This window comes from Pyrus communis, chromosome 5 (assembly GCF_963583255.1).
Source record: "Pyrus communis chromosome 5, drPyrComm1.1, whole genome shotgun sequence".
Taxonomy (NCBI): Eukaryota; Viridiplantae; Streptophyta; class Magnoliopsida; order Rosales; family Rosaceae; genus Pyrus; species Pyrus communis.
Window position 1 is genome coordinate 2636603 of NC_084807.1, and position 17008 is coordinate 2653610.

General features: G+C 36.8%; 3 protein-coding genes across 3 annotated transcripts; 2 read left to right on the top strand and 1 right to left on the bottom strand.

The window, feature by feature from the left end:
- Positions 1-449: 449 nt before the first annotated feature.
- Positions 450-7745, top strand: LOC137734985 (probable choline kinase 2). Its single transcript, XM_068474332.1, has 9 exons — positions 450-684; positions 1843-2259; positions 2772-2893; positions 3037-3232; positions 3851-3968; positions 4056-4103; positions 4195-4295; positions 4656-4779; positions 7283-7745. The coding sequence occupies exons 2-9, from the start codon at positions 1906-1908 to the stop codon at positions 7375-7377; spliced, it is 1158 nt and encodes a 385-aa protein (XP_068330433.1). The 5' UTR covers positions 450-684; positions 1843-1905; the 3' UTR covers positions 7378-7745.
- Positions 7746-8677: 932 nt separating this feature from the next.
- LOC137734958 (protein MAINTENANCE OF PSII UNDER HIGH LIGHT 1-like) lies at positions 8678-11206 on the top strand. The gene is made up of 3 exons (XM_068474299.1): positions 8678-8955; positions 10138-10272; positions 10675-11206. The coding sequence occupies exons 1-3, from the start codon at positions 8779-8781 to the stop codon at positions 11017-11019; spliced, it is 657 nt and encodes a 218-aa protein (XP_068330400.1). The 5' UTR covers positions 8678-8778; the 3' UTR covers positions 11020-11206.
- Positions 11207-12680: 1474 nt separating this feature from the next.
- LOC137733397 (monooxygenase 1-like) lies at positions 12681-15239 on the bottom strand. The gene is made up of 6 exons (XM_068472549.1): positions 15157-15239; positions 14755-14901; positions 14590-14640; positions 14166-14334; positions 13333-13561; positions 12681-13201 (listed from the first exon to the last, which is right to left on the bottom strand). Exons 1-6 carry the CDS (start codon positions 15237-15239, stop codon positions 12681-12683), a joined length of 1200 nt encoding a protein of 399 aa, XP_068328650.1.
- Positions 15240-17008: the final 1769 nt, after the last annotated feature.

The following is a 17008-nucleotide window of genomic DNA, read 5'->3' on the forward strand; positions in this document are numbered from 1 at the left end:
TATTAATTTATTAAATAATGAACTAAATTTAAAAATCTGATTAATTCAAATGATGTAGTTGTCTACATCAAATGCCACCTAAGGTGGTATAAAAATGTGGTACAAAAATATGATATAAATAGAGTAATTACTAATTAATTACTAGAGTAATGCTATTCATACCATGTTTTGTACTATATTTTCATATCATCTTGGGTGGTTGGTATCTAAATGTGGCACAGTCATATCATTTGAAAATTTTACAAAACCTAAGAAAATAAAGGAGAAAGAGTCCATATCAAATACCATCTAAAATGATATAAAAATGTGGTATAAAAACATATATGAACATTACGCTTACTTCTATGTCGGCAGTTCGTCATCCACACGTGGGCACTCGGGTCGAACACGCATTTTGATCGATTATTCCCAAAGAAATGCTCTTTGCCCAAAACCTTTCCTTGCTGAAAGCCAACGGCCCAAATTCCTCTGCCAACTCACCCGTGCTCGAATCCCAAAATATTACCAACAAAACCACCACCCTCCACTCCCGCTTCAATTCCACCGCCATTCCCTTCCTCCCCGAAACCGCACGACGACGAGGCTCTCCTGCCCTTATCACCCACATTCCGAGCCCTCTTCTTGTGCTGTTCCTCTCCTCCGCCTCTCTTCTGGTCCGGCGGTCCGGTTCTCCTTCCTTTCCAGGTATTATTATCGTTCTATCGTCACCAATAATTCGCATGCAACCAAAATAACAAATTGTAGTTTTATATTATTTTGATTTTAATTTGGTTCTGGAGAATCCTGGTCGGAATCCCTTTCCCGCCAATTCCTGCGATTGTGCTGTGTTTGGCAACCGGGAATTGGTGGGAAAGGAAAGGGACTGGATTGCTTAGAAATATATGAGAAAGTTGCATCTTGCATCTTGCATGCTGCATGTGAATATGGGATTATTTTCTGTTTGTTTTGTTTGAGGAAATGTAATTTTCCCCTTTAACTATATTGGCAAGTTTCAGAATTATGAGTATTATTGCAGGTTACAGATCCTTAATCCTTAGCCAAGATAGAATTTGGAAAATTTTCAATGTGGTAGATGGTTTCTTGCTGCTTGAAATATCTGGGGCGGCTTCCAAATTCCAATCATTTTACTTTTTTTAATGTTTACCTATGGAATTGAATGTCATAGAATCGGAAGTGATGGACACAAATTGTTGTGTAATTTGATGTCAAAATCGATTCTTGTCTATTAGGTTTAGACCGCAATGGTGTGCTAATTATGCCCCCTTTTTATTTGTCTGCTTACCTTCTAGCTGATTACCGCAATGGGGTTCGGAATTTTGTGATCATTAGCAATCTGACAGCTATTGGTTAAATTTCTTGGCCTTAGTCATGTTGACGGAGCCAATGAAGGCTCATTGGGGGCAGATGCCCTCACTCAAGTAATTCGTTTGTTTAGTTGTAGACTACAATTATATAATATACACGGGTTATCGGGTTATCTTTGAAGAAAATATATACATCTAATATCCAACATACATTCATTCTATTTATACTCCATATCAAATATTATATGAGCAATAGTGCTCTTGTTCTGTCATTCAAACCTAAAAAACCCTCTCCCGCCTATCATGTACTTATATTTTTCTCATCACTTTGCCACTGTACACTAATACATTGAAATTTTTGTAACATTGGAATTGTGATACATCATCATTTGAAAACCATCCTTAATATCATATTGCGTATAACCATACTATAATAAGGTTTTCTTAGTTGTTTTCGGTTGCCCCTACTAGAAGAAATTTCTGGCTCCGCCCCTAGTTAAATTCCTTGCTTATTCTCCTTGGAACATTTCCACACCAGGATATTAGGTTGCTTGAGTTATATTCATCGTTGTGGTGTGGAAGCGCAGCATAATTTTTTATTATGGGCGCCATGGAAAATGCCATGGTCAACAGAGAAGATCGTATTCCAGCAGAAGCTAGGGAGATTCTACAATCATTGGCTTCCCAGTGGGATGACGTGGTGGATTCAAAGGCACTGCAGGTGATCCCTCTCAAGGGTGCAATGACAAATGAGGTTTTTGAAATAAAGTGGCCATCAAGGACAGGGGAACTTTCACATAAAGTTGTGGTTAGGATTTATGGTGAGGGTGTCGAGGTGTTCTTTGACAGGGATAATGAGATCCGAACATTTGAACACATGTCAAAGAATGGTCAGGGACCTCGTTTGCTTGGGCGTTTTCCAAATGGCCGAATTGAAGCGTTCATCCACGCACAGGTACTTTCATTTTTACTTATCTTGCTGTCGTTCTCTAGCAATCTCATAATTCGCATTTAAAATAATATATAAAGGAAGTTGCTTTGGATGGGTTCCTTACTGCTGTATTTCTTAAGAACACAAAATATTCTTCCACCATTTCTACTTGGGGTTAGGAGTATATATATGCACCATGCTCTTTTTTTCTATTAATGCTCGGTTTATTTCTGGTGCATGAGAATGTCATGCTAAATTGTCATGTCGTAGTGTTTTATGACTACCTTCTCTAGCTCAAGATCAAATTTAGTAAATAATAATAATTTTCTTCAGCAAGTGATTAATTCCTCTTTGTGTTTTACAATTCCATTTAGTGGTGATTATGTATGAGAAAGATAAACACATCTATTTCATATCTTGGGTTACATGGACAAATTGCATAAAGAAGTCAATTAAAGATTTCTGTAGCTCCTTAAACTATGGAAGCACATTTTTTTCCTTTCCTGATTTTATCTCTTTCACTTGTAAATTTTCAGACACTCTCAGCATGTGATCTACGTGATCCGGACACATCTGCTCTTATAGCATCGAAATTGAAGGAGTTCCATGAACTTGATATGCCTGGTCCAAAGGTTGTCACCCTCTGGAATAGATTGCGGTACATTACTTTGTTTCTGCTGTACTATTCTCTGAAAGATTGAGATTATACCATGTGTCTAAATTAAGTGAGAATAAATTGTTGCATGAATTAATGTTCCGACTGTTGTTATAGCTTCAATCAATTCTTTGTAAATGTTCCAGAAATTGGCTCAGTACGGCCAAGAGATTGTGTACCCCAGAAGAAGTTAATTCCTTTCAGCTGGATTCTATTGAAAACGAAATCCCGTTACTGGAGAAGGAGCTCTCAGGGCCTCATCAACGTATGGGTTTTTGCCACAATGATTTACAGTATGGTAACATAATGCTTGAGGAAAAGAGTAAATCGATAACCATAATCGTAAGTTTCTCATTCTGCTTTTAATTTCAAATTTTTATTTTCTCATCTGAATTTTGGTGTCAAAATCTTATTTTCATTTGATCTTTTAGTTTTTACTTTAGTAAATAGTTAAGATGTTTTCATTAATATGCAACAACGAAATACCTAGTTATAAGACTGTACTTTGCTTAGATGATTTCTAATTGTAGTATGGCAGATGTCATTGGTAGAAAGGAAGAAAAGTATTTCAAATAGCTTGTATCTGTGAATTTCACCATATAATTCCAACTGCTAACAATACCCAGAAAAAAAAAAAAAAAAAAAAATTAGGACTGAGATTATCATTAATCATATGGAGATAGTCTCAGTTTTTATATGGATGTTTATAGGTTTAAAGTTTAAACGTCATCCTATATGATGTTTCGTTGTAAGGATTATTGACTAAGAGAGTATGAATTTGATTGTGCGAAGAAAGTTCCGTTCTTTTCTTTCTTTTTTTTTCTTTTCATTTCTTGGGAAGCTAATTCAGCACCATGTTTATTGGTCTATCCAATTATGGGATTGACAATGTGCGATGCGGGCATGAACAAGAGTGGGAAGATTCTTTGGTTCTGATATTATATTTAACTTTCCTGCCAGGATTATGAGTATGCAAGTTATAATGCTGTACAATTTGACATAGCAAATCATTTCTGTGAGATGGCAGCTGACTATCACACTGATACACCTCATATTTTGGACTACAGCAAATATCCTGGTTTGTCATCTGTTCTGGCACATGCTTTTGTGTTTATCTTGTATTATTTCCTTCTGTGCCATGCTATATCTTGACCTGTCACAACAGGTTTGGAGGAGCGTCAGCGGTTTGTTTGTTTGTACCTGAGTTCTTCAGGTAATTTTATTTACTTGATTATGTTGTAACCTCTCTCAAGAAATTGGAAGGATTTATTTGATAGTCTCTGAATTGTGGGATTTGTATGCAGGCAATCAACCTACTGACAGCGAAGTGGAGCAGCTGGTTCAAGATGTTGAGAACTATACTCTTGCAAGCCATCTCTTTTGGGGCCTATGGGGAATAATATCGGTACTCGTCGTTTCAACATAGTTTCATGGATAGAACCTTATTATCATAGAAACCTATTGCCACTGCGACTTGCAGAATGACGGCTAACCCCTTAGGTTCTTAATATGTTTTCTTTATTTTCTTTAAATGCCTTGTTTCCCTGATTCTGAAATTTTATTGGTAATCTAGTTTCTTTTTCATATCTTAGCATGCCGGCTCCTGTTGTGACTTGCCATATTGATGGTTTATCCTATAAGCTATCATGTCAATGTCAGGCCGTTGTTCTAATTTTTAACTGTGATCAAGGTTACACAATGGGTTGCAATACTTTCATGTGGCTGCATTTAATTTTGTCTCTACATTTGGTTTTTCATTTTTCAGGAACATGTGAATGAAATTGACTTTGACTACATGGAATACGCAAGGCAGAGGTTTCATCAGTACTGGATAAGCAGGCCTAAGCTGTTGGGTTCCGTTGGATCTCCTCCAGATATTGTAACTGATGGTAACTGTGCTGTTTAGCTCTCGTGTTTAATTCACACTTCTATAGTCCTTTTGATTGCATGCATTACAAGCCAGCAAGCGTATTTTGTTATCTGATAATAACTTTTTGGAAGAAAAAAAAACCCCCAAGTTATTTTCTGTTTTTACTTGTCTCCTTGGATGCTTCATCTTTTGACTGATCCTATGCCGTTTTAGTTATGTGATGAGCAGTCGGTTGTGCCATGAGTTTCTCAGTTGATTCATCTAAGGGTGGCATAAGCCTGATATTGTGACTTTCAAGGCTCGGGTAGATGGGAGTAGTTCAAGGTACTTTAGGCTGAGTTTGGGTTCGGTGAACATAAAAGGTAACTTGATGCGGATGAAGTTTTAACAAGTGACCAATTTGCGAGTCCTAGTACTGAAGTTGTGATCGCTAATCAGGTTCATTTTCCCATAGCTATGAGACATCACTTGTAGTTTGCTATTTATTCCAAGCTAAATTATAGCTACAGTTCTTGATCGTGAATGGGAGTAGAGGTATCTGTCTAATGGAGGAGCTCTTGCTTCTTTCTGTTCTGCGGGATCATATTGCCTTCATGTATGCTTTGTTAAAGATGACTCTCCTACATCTAGAGACTGGAGCTGTCACTCTGAGTGGTAAATGTTTAAAGGGGGCTGTAAGTTTTGGAGAACACTACCTGAAAACCTTAGGCAATGGTAGAAAACTGACCCGTTTGAACAATTATACGGAACTTCTTGTGTCTATCCTGTGGAGTTACTCTTAACCGTGATCCTGCCTATGTTGAAGACTCATTGATATGTTATATTTCTTCTTTTTATTCTGGAAATTGTGAGTGGAGTACTGATTGATTGGTAATTGTGACAAAGGATAGTCATGAAAGCAATCTCTTGGAATGGTAGCATCGAGTTTCAAATTTCCTTTTAGACCAAACCTAACCCAACCCTGGGCTAAAAGCTAAATTTTAGGTTTTATTCGCCCCCCACCCCACCTCGCGCCCCCAAACCCGACCCAAGCCAAAAAGCTAAAAGCTAAACAAAAACCAAATTCCTCTCAGGAATTAGTCCAAATGCGAGTGGACTCGCCATAAACAAGCCTAGACGCAGCCTACCCACTTGCCCCAATTGCCCCATGCGGCATCAAGCCTAGAGGGCCCACTGTCAGGGCAGTTGTCGGGCACTTGCAGGAGCCCAACGACTCTAATTTGCATCGGACGGTTGATATATTTGGACTATTGGTTGATCCAACGGTCTAGATTCAAATTTTGTTTTATAAAAAAAAAATGTAATTTTAAAATACATTGAATCCAATAGTTGAGATCGAATATAATCAAATCTAACAGTAAAAAAAAAGATCTAACGTTGAAATTTAAATCCAACGGTTAAAATAATTAAAAAAAAATATTTAACTCAAAATTCACCCAAAAACTCTATAAATACCTATGTATTTGTTCAAACATCCACACAAAACTCACTTTTTCTCGTGTGTCATGTGTTTCACATGTGTTCTATGTGTGCTTCATCTCTATCATGTGTTTTGTATGTCCTTCACATGTGTTTTGTATGTGCTTCACATGTGTTCTGTGTTTCATGTATTTTGTGTTTATACATCTCTATCATGATTTTCATATTCTTCCATAGTGTTTCATGAGTTTCATATATCGATTCAATGAGTTTTCAATATTTATCGGAATTTAAATATTTTTAGATAAAAATGTTCATAAAATTAATTTACGATAGTTTACATAATTTTTTTTTCAAGTTAATTTAAGGAAAAAAATTAGCTTTAGTTGATTCTTTAATAATCTAGAGCTAAAATTTTAGGCCAGAAGGTTGAAGTAGAAAAGCTGTATTTAGGCTAAAAACTTTAGCTTTTAGCCTAAAGGTTGGAGATGGTCTTAAAGAGCTAATAGTTTAAGTCGTTGACTATATTCGGTGCATGTCTTTATTATGTAATCGGAGGTCAAAAGGTAGTTGATGAATGCAAGTGGATATTTTGGTGTGGGTATCCATAGTTTTTTGTCTTCAGCGTCGTTGCTGTTTTAGCTCTTTTTTTTTTTTCTTGTGCAATTTCATGTTGTATTTCTTGCTTCTGCGTCCCATGCTTTGGTTTATGCAACATCTTCAGGTCATGAAGTTGCTCCATACATATCTTTAACATTTCATATTTGACAGTTTTCCCACATTATGTAATGCATATACAAATAAGTAAATGAAAATGTTTCAGTTAAATACGAGATGCATGGAGTGCTGCTTGACAGCACGAGTGACGCTGTGGAGACCCTCTTGTTCTTTATTTTGTTTTTTTTATTTTTTATTTTTGTTTGGTTGGTGTGAATATGGTTCTTAATGAATTTCATTTCGTGTATTGTCCAAATTCATTTCTATCCGCTTGTATTGTAAGCGTGTAGGCTTTTTTTACATGTTTCATCTGCCCGGTGATTTTCTTTTTCTGTTGTCCGTTCTTCAGGCTTTTCTTTTATGTGAAAGTGAGTTTTGGTTTGCAGGCGAGCAAAAGGGAACTGAAAAAACATTAGCTAAGCGGCCAAGTATGTTGAAGAAGCTTAAGAAATATTTCAGCTTCACAAAGACGAAAACTTAGGTTTAGAGATTTTCGCAACTAACATCAGTTTCAAACCGGGGGAGGGCGTGGGGTGTGAATTTGTGAGCGGATTGCATAATGGGATGAAGTGTGCGTACGGTGTAACATGAGACTGGTGTGGCGACTGCAGAAAGTGGGATTTGAGGTTGTAAACGATCGATCATGTCTTCATGTGATCGATCTATGAAGACATGATCAATCTATCATAAACGTCCTCTCGTATATTGGCATTCGCAGACGTGTGGATACAACTTTTGGAGCCTCTTCGGTTCGAGTGGCCCTTTATTAAGAAGCGCGTAGACGTTTTAATATCGTTGAGAGTGCTGTCTTCTTTGATGGAATGCTATGTTTGATTATGTACTGTTGGTTTCTGTTACATATAATATACGTATTTCTTTTCTATTTTTCTGCCTTCCGCCTTTATTTTTTTGATAAATTTTCTCCGATTTCTTGGTGACAAAACAAATCAAATTTTCTCAAAACTCAATAACTTACGGATTTGGCTACGGTACATGCATTTACTTACTTTCACTATATAACGGCTGCGGTACATGCCTTCACGTCAGACTTTGGAAGAATTTGGAGTCAAAGATTATATTACACTGCCACTTCTAAGTGGCATAAAGTAAAACGGGTTGACCCGAAATTTGAATAAAACTTGGGCGATTGTAATTAACACTACACCAAAGAGCTCACATTGCTAAACCCAAAATCCTAAACCCTAAACGATTTTCTCCTCCAACAAATTGGAAGTCCAAATTAATTTAAAATTTCACGAAACATTTCATCTATTTATGACCTTTTTACAAGTAACATTGCAAATTACTCTTCAGAATTCCATTTTTATTGATCAAATTAGGGGCACAATGCAACTTGAATTTGGATGAACACAATTGAATTTCAATTTAATGTTGAAAAGAAAACATAAAATTGTTATTACAAGATGGAATAAACTGCAAATATTTCATTTCAAATCACCTAAGGTAAATTCAAGAAAAATTACACATAGTATACTTTTAATACTTAATTTTATATAACGAACGATCAAATTTCTTTGAACGACCATGGAGGTAAAAGTTAAAACCCTAAATCGATTACATAGTATTAATAATTTTCCTATTTTTGTCATTCCGAGATTAAATTTTAGCATTATGATTTTAAGACCACCGAGACTCTTCGTTGTAATTTATAGTATCTCTTTTTCTTTTTTTTTAAAGGAAAAGGTGAAAAACAAAAGAGCGAAAAATATGAGTTGCCACGTAGCCATCTCAAAATCCACCAAACCTCCAACACAAAGCAAAGGACACCCAATCCGCAAGGACAAAAATATCATCTCTCCCTCTCCACCGTAATCTCTGATTTCTGCCGAGTCTATCGAGTGTTATTCTGCTTCTGCAAACAATGGCAACCGCAGCACAGGCTGTGATTGCAGCAGCAAACACATTCACATGCACATTTCCTACACAAAGGAGCTTCTTCTTCTCCAGAAAACTTCAGAAAGTTAACCATCTCGCACTAGTTAGAGCTTCCACTGAAGATGCTGACTGTAATGTGGAAGAATGTGCTCCTGACAAGGAGGTAACCCTCTCTCTCTCTCTCTCTCTCTCTCTCTCTCTCTCTCTCTCTGTATGTATGTAATTATGTATGTATGTATATAAACTCTATCTTAGGTGTTTGGTGTAAGATTGTTAATGGGTTTGATCTTAAAGTTGGATATGCTTATTTTTTGTGACTTAAAATTAGTTGTCTAATTAATGGGCAAGAAAATATTTTGAATTTAACACATCAATGTTGGAGGTTTTTGCAGTGATGGGCTGGTTGGTAATACCAGATTACTGGATTGGATACCAGGGTAAAGAGAGACCCTAATTTAGGATTAAGTTTAACTATATGTAGTTGGTGATTTTCCCCGGTAATTCTTACACTTATAGTTATGTTCTCTGTAGTAATTGGGGAGACTTGTTACTGCCTTAGTGCCTTGGACGCTTATTTAGGATTAAGTTTAACTATATCTAGTTGTTCTTCAATCACATTGCAAAACAATATGTTTGAATTCTGAAAGACAAACAAATGAAGATTTTTGCTTGGTCTTTGTATTCTTTTCATGGACTTGCGTATCCTCATGGCATCTAGGCAGTTTGAAAAGTGAATTCCTGAAGGGCAGAAGCAACTCGACTACTTTTTGATTGAATCTGGATTTGAAGCACTTTTAGTTGTTTTTGAAGCATAATCGGAACCTTAATGAGCAAGTATTCCTTGTTGAAATCCTGGTATGATTCACCCCACCTGTGCCTTGATGTTGTTGGTATGCTAAGTCTCCCGTTGCACCGTTTATTGTACTGGAAGAAAGTGAGTTTGTAGATCTCTGCCACCTTCGGAAGCCCATAGGCACAGCAAGAAATTGTTGCAATGTGTCTGCAAAATTTTGCCTATATCTGTGGATGGGAAAATATTACCAACTATCAGTTAAGAAATCAAAACATATTGGAGTAAAACTATCGAACCACAAATGTTGAAACTATTCTTGAGGTACCATTGTTCCAAGCTGTGGTGTCCTCATCCTTCTTTCTCACACGAGTCTGTCTTTCTCAAGAAAAATAAATCTGACCGGGAACGAAAACCTGACAATTAAAGAGCGGTTGGTTTGTAGGGTCAATGCAATGTTTATCGGTAACACTATGTATACCTAGCTGCATTCTACTTGACAGAAAAGGATAATTAAACAAATATATTTTGATATTTTTATCGTGATGTGAATAGGTTGGAAAAGTGAGCGTGGAATGGTTGGCTGGTGAGAAGACAAAAATTTCTGGGACGTTTCCACCCCGCAATCGGGGTTGGACTGGATACGTTGAGAAGGACACTGCTGGACAGACGAACATATATTCTGTGGAGGTTAGTAATATTGCGTTCTTTTTCCTTTTTTTTTTTCTTTGATAAATCGGTGTTTATTTCTTATTTGAATACCGAAAAAACATTGAATGTACTGGACAGAATGATTATAACTGATAATTATGAAAAAAAAAAAAAAAAAAAAAAACTCTTAAAGTTATCCAGGGCTTCAGTTGAGCGATGATACATGATAGCGTGCACGTACACTTCAGAGTGCAAGGCAAAGTGTACAAAGTTTGTTAACCATACCCTCCAAAGAGATGTTTAAAACCTACTAATGAATATTGTGGCTATCTGTTCAGAGGGTTTGGTTGTTTTGTTTCTTTTCCTATCTTATTTGCTCGAGACTCAAGTATATTTCACGTTATAGTGTGTCAACTTTCGTAACTTGTCTGCGTTCTCCAGCCTGCAGTTTACGTAGCAGAAAGCGTAATAAGCTCCGGGACTGCAGGGTCTTCTGCCGATGGAGCTGAAAACACAGCAGCAATCACAGCTGGGGTTGCCCTCGTTGCTGTTGCTGCAGCTTCATCAATACTCCTCCAAGTAGGTAAGAACTCGCCTCCGGTGGTGCAGAAGGTAGATTACTCTGGGCCATCACTTAGTTACTATATCAACAAGTTCAAACCAGAGACAACCGAAGCCTCGGCGCCAAGTGTGGTTGAATCTTCCCAGCCGGAACCCTCCCAGATTCAGGTTGAATCAGACGTTCAGCAGGAGCCTTCACCGAGTGATGTCAGCAATATCTCTTAGGCAATGAAGCTGCTCTAATTTTCTGATATGTAAAATTTACTAAATTTTTTTCTCTATCATCATCAATGTATCTGAGTAATTGTTACGATGTATGTCGTGATACATCTTTGAACAAAAAAGTGTAAATCACAATACACAAGTCGGAGGGAATGTGATTTTGGAAGAATATGATAGATTTTGTAAGTGATTTTAGAATAGCTAAATGCATTTTCAAGTAACCCAAAGCACTTCTAATGACATTGATTGCCAGGAAATGTTTAAAAAAAAAGAAAGTTCATGGAACATAGAAAGCATCCGGACGTGTTTTTTAGAAGCACATGCTTCTTCAGGAAGCATTTCAAGCACTTCTCTCAAGAAGCATTTCAAGCGTTTTTCTCAGGAAGCATTTCAAGTTCTTTCAAGAAGCATTTAAAGTCGCAACATGCTTTTAACAGAAGTGTTTCAAGTAAAAGTGTGTTAAAAGAAAAAATGCTACGGAATCAAGCTGATGTACCTTAAGTTTTTCTCTTCTATGGATCATGATTCTAAATCAATATCTTTCTTAGATACATGAAACTACCGATCGAGCTGATGCAGAGCCTGCCATCATGGGAAGCTATTTCTCCACAACCACAATTATGTCTTTGATAAAGTAGGAATCATGCTTCACGGAAAGCACAGTTTGTACACCAAATTGGCAAGAATAATTAAGGTGGGGCTCACTCTTGTTGTTATATCCTTAATCTGTCACAGAAATTCAAACATAACACCATATTTCATCTTGGTTGGTTTAGTTTCATTTCTCAGTTCTCCCTCTCACTAGTTGCCATCTCCTCCTAGCCCATGTGATGTTGTTGACGTAATGCAGATTGAATGTATATCTCCTGCTGTCAAGGTTCTGATTGTTACTCTCGGCAGGAACTAAATTCATGCTCCCATAAATTTTGGTCATGGCATGCATCTTACTCTGAAGAGACATTTCGCGGTAGTCTGATTCGTTCTGTTGAAATTTCTGGGTTGTGCAGCACGGAGGCGGGAAGGTCTTTAAAACCCTCCAGTGGTTAGTCCACTTTGGGAGCCATTGTTGCTGAGGATGAAAGGAGGACATCACGTCACTTGAGGCAGTGTGCGTCCGAGCAGAAGTTAGCAGTGATGGTAAGTAATTAATTACTTTTACAAGTACATTGGCTCACATGCTATTTTTCCTATAAAATTAAAAATTGAGCCTCCATCTTTTTTTCAGAATTTAGTTGACCACCTGCTGCAGTCAGCTAGCAGCCTAGATGGATCATGAAAAGCTTGCATTTAGGTAAGCTCCTTCCGTTTCCAGATACAGGTCGTCCCGCTTTACCAACAATTAAGATCTCAGAGATCCCAGTTTCTGCAACAGCATAGGTAGTAGATGTACTGTATGTATTTGTAATTTTGTAGGATACATAGAATATGGCGATTCCTGAGCTTGCCACCGCATGTAGGTAAATTTTGCAACTGTAGGCAGTAGATGTGTCCATGTATTTGTAAGTTATTAACATGTAAGAAGGACAAATATTCCCTCTTTTTATCTCAATTAGTTTATTATCTCCTTATTTTCCATCAAATGGAAATTTCATTTTAAGGAAACAAAATTCCACAGATAATCACCTAATCCTTAAACTTGACGCAGGGCCATATCTGCATCGATCTTAGAGGCTGCCGCAGTCGTAGCGGGTATGGCCGTGTGCCTCGCTAAACAGGATTGCCAGAAGGACAACGCATATGAGCTTAACAAACTGTGATGAAGTATGAAACATTTTCCCAATCAGGTATGTCTGCAAAGACAATCTCAGAACTCGAGTCTTTCGCTCTTTCACGTACTGATCCAACGCTTCCTCTACCATCAGTTTAGTTCCTCTTCCACTAGGATTGACGCAAGTCTTCTGAGCTAGGCACCGAGCAAGCACAACTGCATCTTCTAGTGCGGCTGAGCCACCTTGTGCAAGGAAAGGTCCCATGGTATGCATGGCATCTCCCGCCAGTGACACAGTTCCCGCGCGAGAGGGTTTTCGTAGTATGTCCCATGGTGCATGGTATCTCACGTACTCTGTGAGATGTAAAGATTCTAGCTCGCAATTCTGAAACATCTCTATGGTGCTTGTAGGGAAGCCCGCCACCGATTTCACTCCCAACTCCCGAATTAATTTCTGGTCCTTAGAAGCTGCCGAATCTGTTCATAAAAAGGTAAGTCCGCATTTTGATAATATTATACGAATCTGTACATAGTGCTTGTGATAATATTATACGTTTATGTTATAGTTCTAACGAAATAAATGATAGAAACAACATAGTTTTACGTACCTTGAGAAGAATGTTTTCGAGTCATGAACCAATACACCAGGTTTTTGGTCATGGGGAGTCGTCCCACCTGAGTATCATCTTTTCTCGTTAAAGTGAACTCACTACCGAATTCATGACCATCTGGATACCTTGTGAAGCCTCTTATGACACATATTCTGAAAATATTTGGAGCCTTTACCCCCATCACATTTGATACGATCGAGTTCACTCCGTCGCATCCAATCACAACCTGCTTCCACATTAGTATATATGCATAACCCAAAACACAAAATGCAAGTCATATTGATTAGTTTGCAGGCTAGCAAGCTATGACAGATTTGTCCCTGCATCGCTGCTATGGTAAGATCTCCCCTTTGAAAGAAAAAAGAAATCGAAAGAAATCTGCATTCGATTTTATCTCAAGTTGGAAACATACACTTCTTTTTGTCAACTTATGTAAACAGATATAAAATACGTCATTTATGAGTTAGAATTGACATTACTTGGCATGAATTCGTAAATCATACAAGACCGGTTAACACAGACAATAAACAGATTGACTCGGTGTCAGACAATTATACAAGACCAGTTAACACAGACAATAAACAGGTTGACCAGTTAACACAGACAATAAACAGGTTGACTCGGTGTCAGACAATTATACAAGACCAGTTAACACAGACAATAAACAGGTTGACTTGGTGTCAGACATGAATAACCTAATCTCTTACAAGAGAAGTGTTATTAACTAGTATTATAGGAACAAAATAACCCCGTACTTAACATTTATAGATAAAAAAACAAACAACACATGAAGTAGTACTGGTGAAGTCAGACCATTAAGCATTACTTACCTTGGGGTTCAAAATTGTTCCATCTTGAAGTTGAAGAACTGGAGAAGAAGTTCCGGGATTCAACTTAACAGAATGCACTTCGCACCCGAAACGTACAGTGTTGGGAGGCAAATTATCAGCCAAAACACTAATGAGATCGGTCCTCTTCAAAACTCTCAGTTCTTCTTTCCTGTAAATTATTTACTCACCTTATTACTTTTTATTAAGAATCTAAACCACACCTCATCAACGTTTCACATAATGGGAAACATTAAGGTAGAAGTAGACATCATAATTAAAGACAGAAGTCTAATCAAGTTGTTAGTCCAGTGGTATTAATTTCTCATCTCAATGTTCAAGGATATCTCAAATTTGAATCTTCATTCCCGCGTGTATAGATAAGAAAGGTCCAAACCTAAAAGGAGATGAAAGTTTGAGAACTCACCCAACATCCATATCTTCAATTTCACCACTACCGAGTGAAATAAATTGTCCGCTGAAGATAAATAAAAATATTAATTAGACCATACGTAAGAAATCTGATAATTTATGGAAAATTAGTGAGAGAGAGAGAGAGAGAGAGAGAGAGAGGAGATAGAGAGATTCGTACGAGAGTATAGGAAAAGAAGTTTGTCTAAGGAGTGAGGCAACACCAAGCTGATCAAGTGCACGCCAGCCGTTTAGATGCACGATAATAGCTACTCCGGTTGCCGGCAATCTGTTTGATCTTTCCAGGACCACGCTTCTAATGCCTTTCCTGCATGCCAAAATTAACAAATATATATCATCCTAAAGTTCGAAGCATTGATGGGATTCATTACTTGTGTTTCTGTCACAAAATCTGAATGATCTAGGACCCGTACATAGCCTAAAAGAACTTGCAGAGAAAGGACTTATGATGTTCCAGAACTAAATGAACGTACGTATGAGTTCTGGAAAAATATTGACATCTATCACTAAACAAAGGAAGCATTTAGAAAGAACAAAAATTAGGCTGGTGTAAGAGTAAAACCTGTGAAGAGCAAGAGCAGTGGCAAGGCCGCAAATCCCACCACCCACAATTACAATACTCTCTCTTGTATCACCAATCTCCATATCTTGACCTCTCTGTCTTATTTTTTGTCCTTTGGCTTGCTAAGCGATGAGGCTCTATATGTAAAGAAATGACAACAAACTAAACTATGTTCTGTTTCTCAATATATACCATGGCCGCTATTTAAAGAAAAACTCTAAAAACAAGATAAATAAATAAAAACCCTAACAACTACGTGCCTAAAATACATGCAAAACAAGGAATACAAGTGGAAGTTTCTACCTCCATACAAATTTAGAGTAATGCTAGGTCGACCAACTTCTTAGACCAAATTTGTAAATCATGTGATTTGTCACTAATAGAAAATAAACACGTTAATCAACACTTACTAATTCAATTATCAATAGTCACTTCATATGTTTTATAAAATTTGATATAAATATTTAGTTTTCTTAACATTACCCATAAACTTACTAGATAACGAAAAGCTCAAGCAAATACATAATATATTGAATCACTAGCTTCTATAGTTGCCGAACTTGATAACTAGCCCTACTTTAGTATGGCCCATATTGATCCCTAGGACATTTTTTTTATCAGTTGTTCAAATTTCAAAGTGACTACCTTAGGCACATAGTTTACGATCCAGAGGGGAATAATGTGCAACAGAAAACGCAAGGGCGGGCCAGCATTCTTTGCATATGGTTCACCAAATTCGGCTTAGTTTATAAGCCTCATTAAGGTTGCATGTTTCAGTTTGAAATAACTATATATATATATATATATGGGCCAGCATTCTTTGCATGTGGTTCACCAAATTCGGCTTAGTTCATAAAGGTTGCATGTTTCAGTTTGAAATAACTATATATATATTGATTGTATAGAATTGGGTATAAGTTCAATCTCATTCTTGTTCCCAAGTTGATAAAGAAACATGATACCAATACTTTTCAAGTTTAATGTTATTCCTAATTATGACTTCAAACTGTCGTTTTTTGTTTCTTTATATGTCTGTTGACATGAACTTAAATCTTCCCTTCATGTACGAATGGCTTGTTTAGTACATATAAGTATAACTGGACTGGAATGGATAATTTATTACATTAAAGGTTTGCTGATGGGACAAATTACAAAGTTAAGACCACTTAGAAGATAGATTATAGATTTTTTTTTTTTTTTTTTTAAAAAACAAACGATATTACCTATACTAAGGGGAGAGGGTGAACTTAATCTCACAATTGGCTAGAATCGAACATAAGACCTCTCACTTATAAGTGAAGAGGAATATCACTTGATCATAGTACTAAGTGGCAAAGATAGAAGATGGATTACTCATGAACAATTACAATCCTCCTTAAAATGGTAGAATTACAAGGAATGAATTTTCTTCATAGTTAATCCTTTTCTAAGACCAACTCCAATATCCAAACCCAAATATTTAGGTCCACTAAAAGTAAAAATATAAGTCTTTGAATAGTGAATGTCACCGTTAACAATTCAAGACCTAAATTTCAGGACCTAAAATGTATGTTGTTGTAGAATGGTTTTAATCCTTTTTTTTGTTTTCGGTAAGGATTTCTTTTGTAACTTTGAGTTGGCTTGCCTTAATTTAATTTTACGAATGCTTTAACCTAAAAAAATTAAAATTCCGACAAAATTTTAAAAATCGAAGAAATCAAACCAACTAACCACTTAACCAATCAAATTGTTCAAAGATTTATAGTGGATCTATTTTTTTTTGTAAATATTTTATTATTTTGACCGTTAGATTTAAATTTCAATTGTTGGATCTCTTTTTTATGTTGAATTTTAAAAAAAAATTGGGCCGTTA

Excerpts from the sequence above, each read along its gene's own strand:
- LOC137734985 (XM_068474332.1), top strand. The coding sequence starts at position 1,906 with ATGGGCGCCATGGAAAATGCCATGGTCAACAGAGAAGATCGTATTCCA. Across the intron at positions 2,894-3,036 it reads ACCCTCTGGAATAGATTGCG|AAATTGGCTCAGTACGGCCA; the intron begins GTACATTACTTT and ends TAAATGTTCCAG. Across the intron at positions 3,969-4,055 it reads GGACTACAGCAAATATCCTG|GTTTGGAGGAGCGTCAGCGG; the intron begins GTTTGTCATCTG and ends CTGTCACAACAG.
- LOC137734958 (XM_068474299.1), top strand. The coding sequence starts at position 8,779 with ATGGCAACCGCAGCACAGGCTGTGATTGCAGCAGCAAACACATTCACA. Across the intron at positions 8,956-10,137 it reads AATGTGCTCCTGACAAGGAG|GTTGGAAAAGTGAGCGTGGA; the intron begins GTAACCCTCTCT and ends TGATGTGAATAG. Across the intron at positions 10,273-10,674 it reads CGAACATATATTCTGTGGAG|CCTGCAGTTTACGTAGCAGA; the intron begins GTTAGTAATATT and ends TGCGTTCTCCAG.
- LOC137733397 (XM_068472549.1), bottom strand. The coding sequence starts at position 15,239 with ATGGAGATTGGTGATACAAGAGAGAGTATTGTAATTGTGGGTGGTGGG. Across the intron at positions 14,335-14,589 it reads ATTGAAGATATGGATGTTGG|GAAAGAAGAACTGAGAGTTT; the intron begins GTGAGTTCTCAA and ends AATAATTTACAG. Across the intron at positions 13,202-13,332 it reads TCGAAAACATTCTTCTCAAG|ATTCGGCAGCTTCTAAGGAC; the intron begins GTACGTAAAACT and ends TTTTATGAACAG.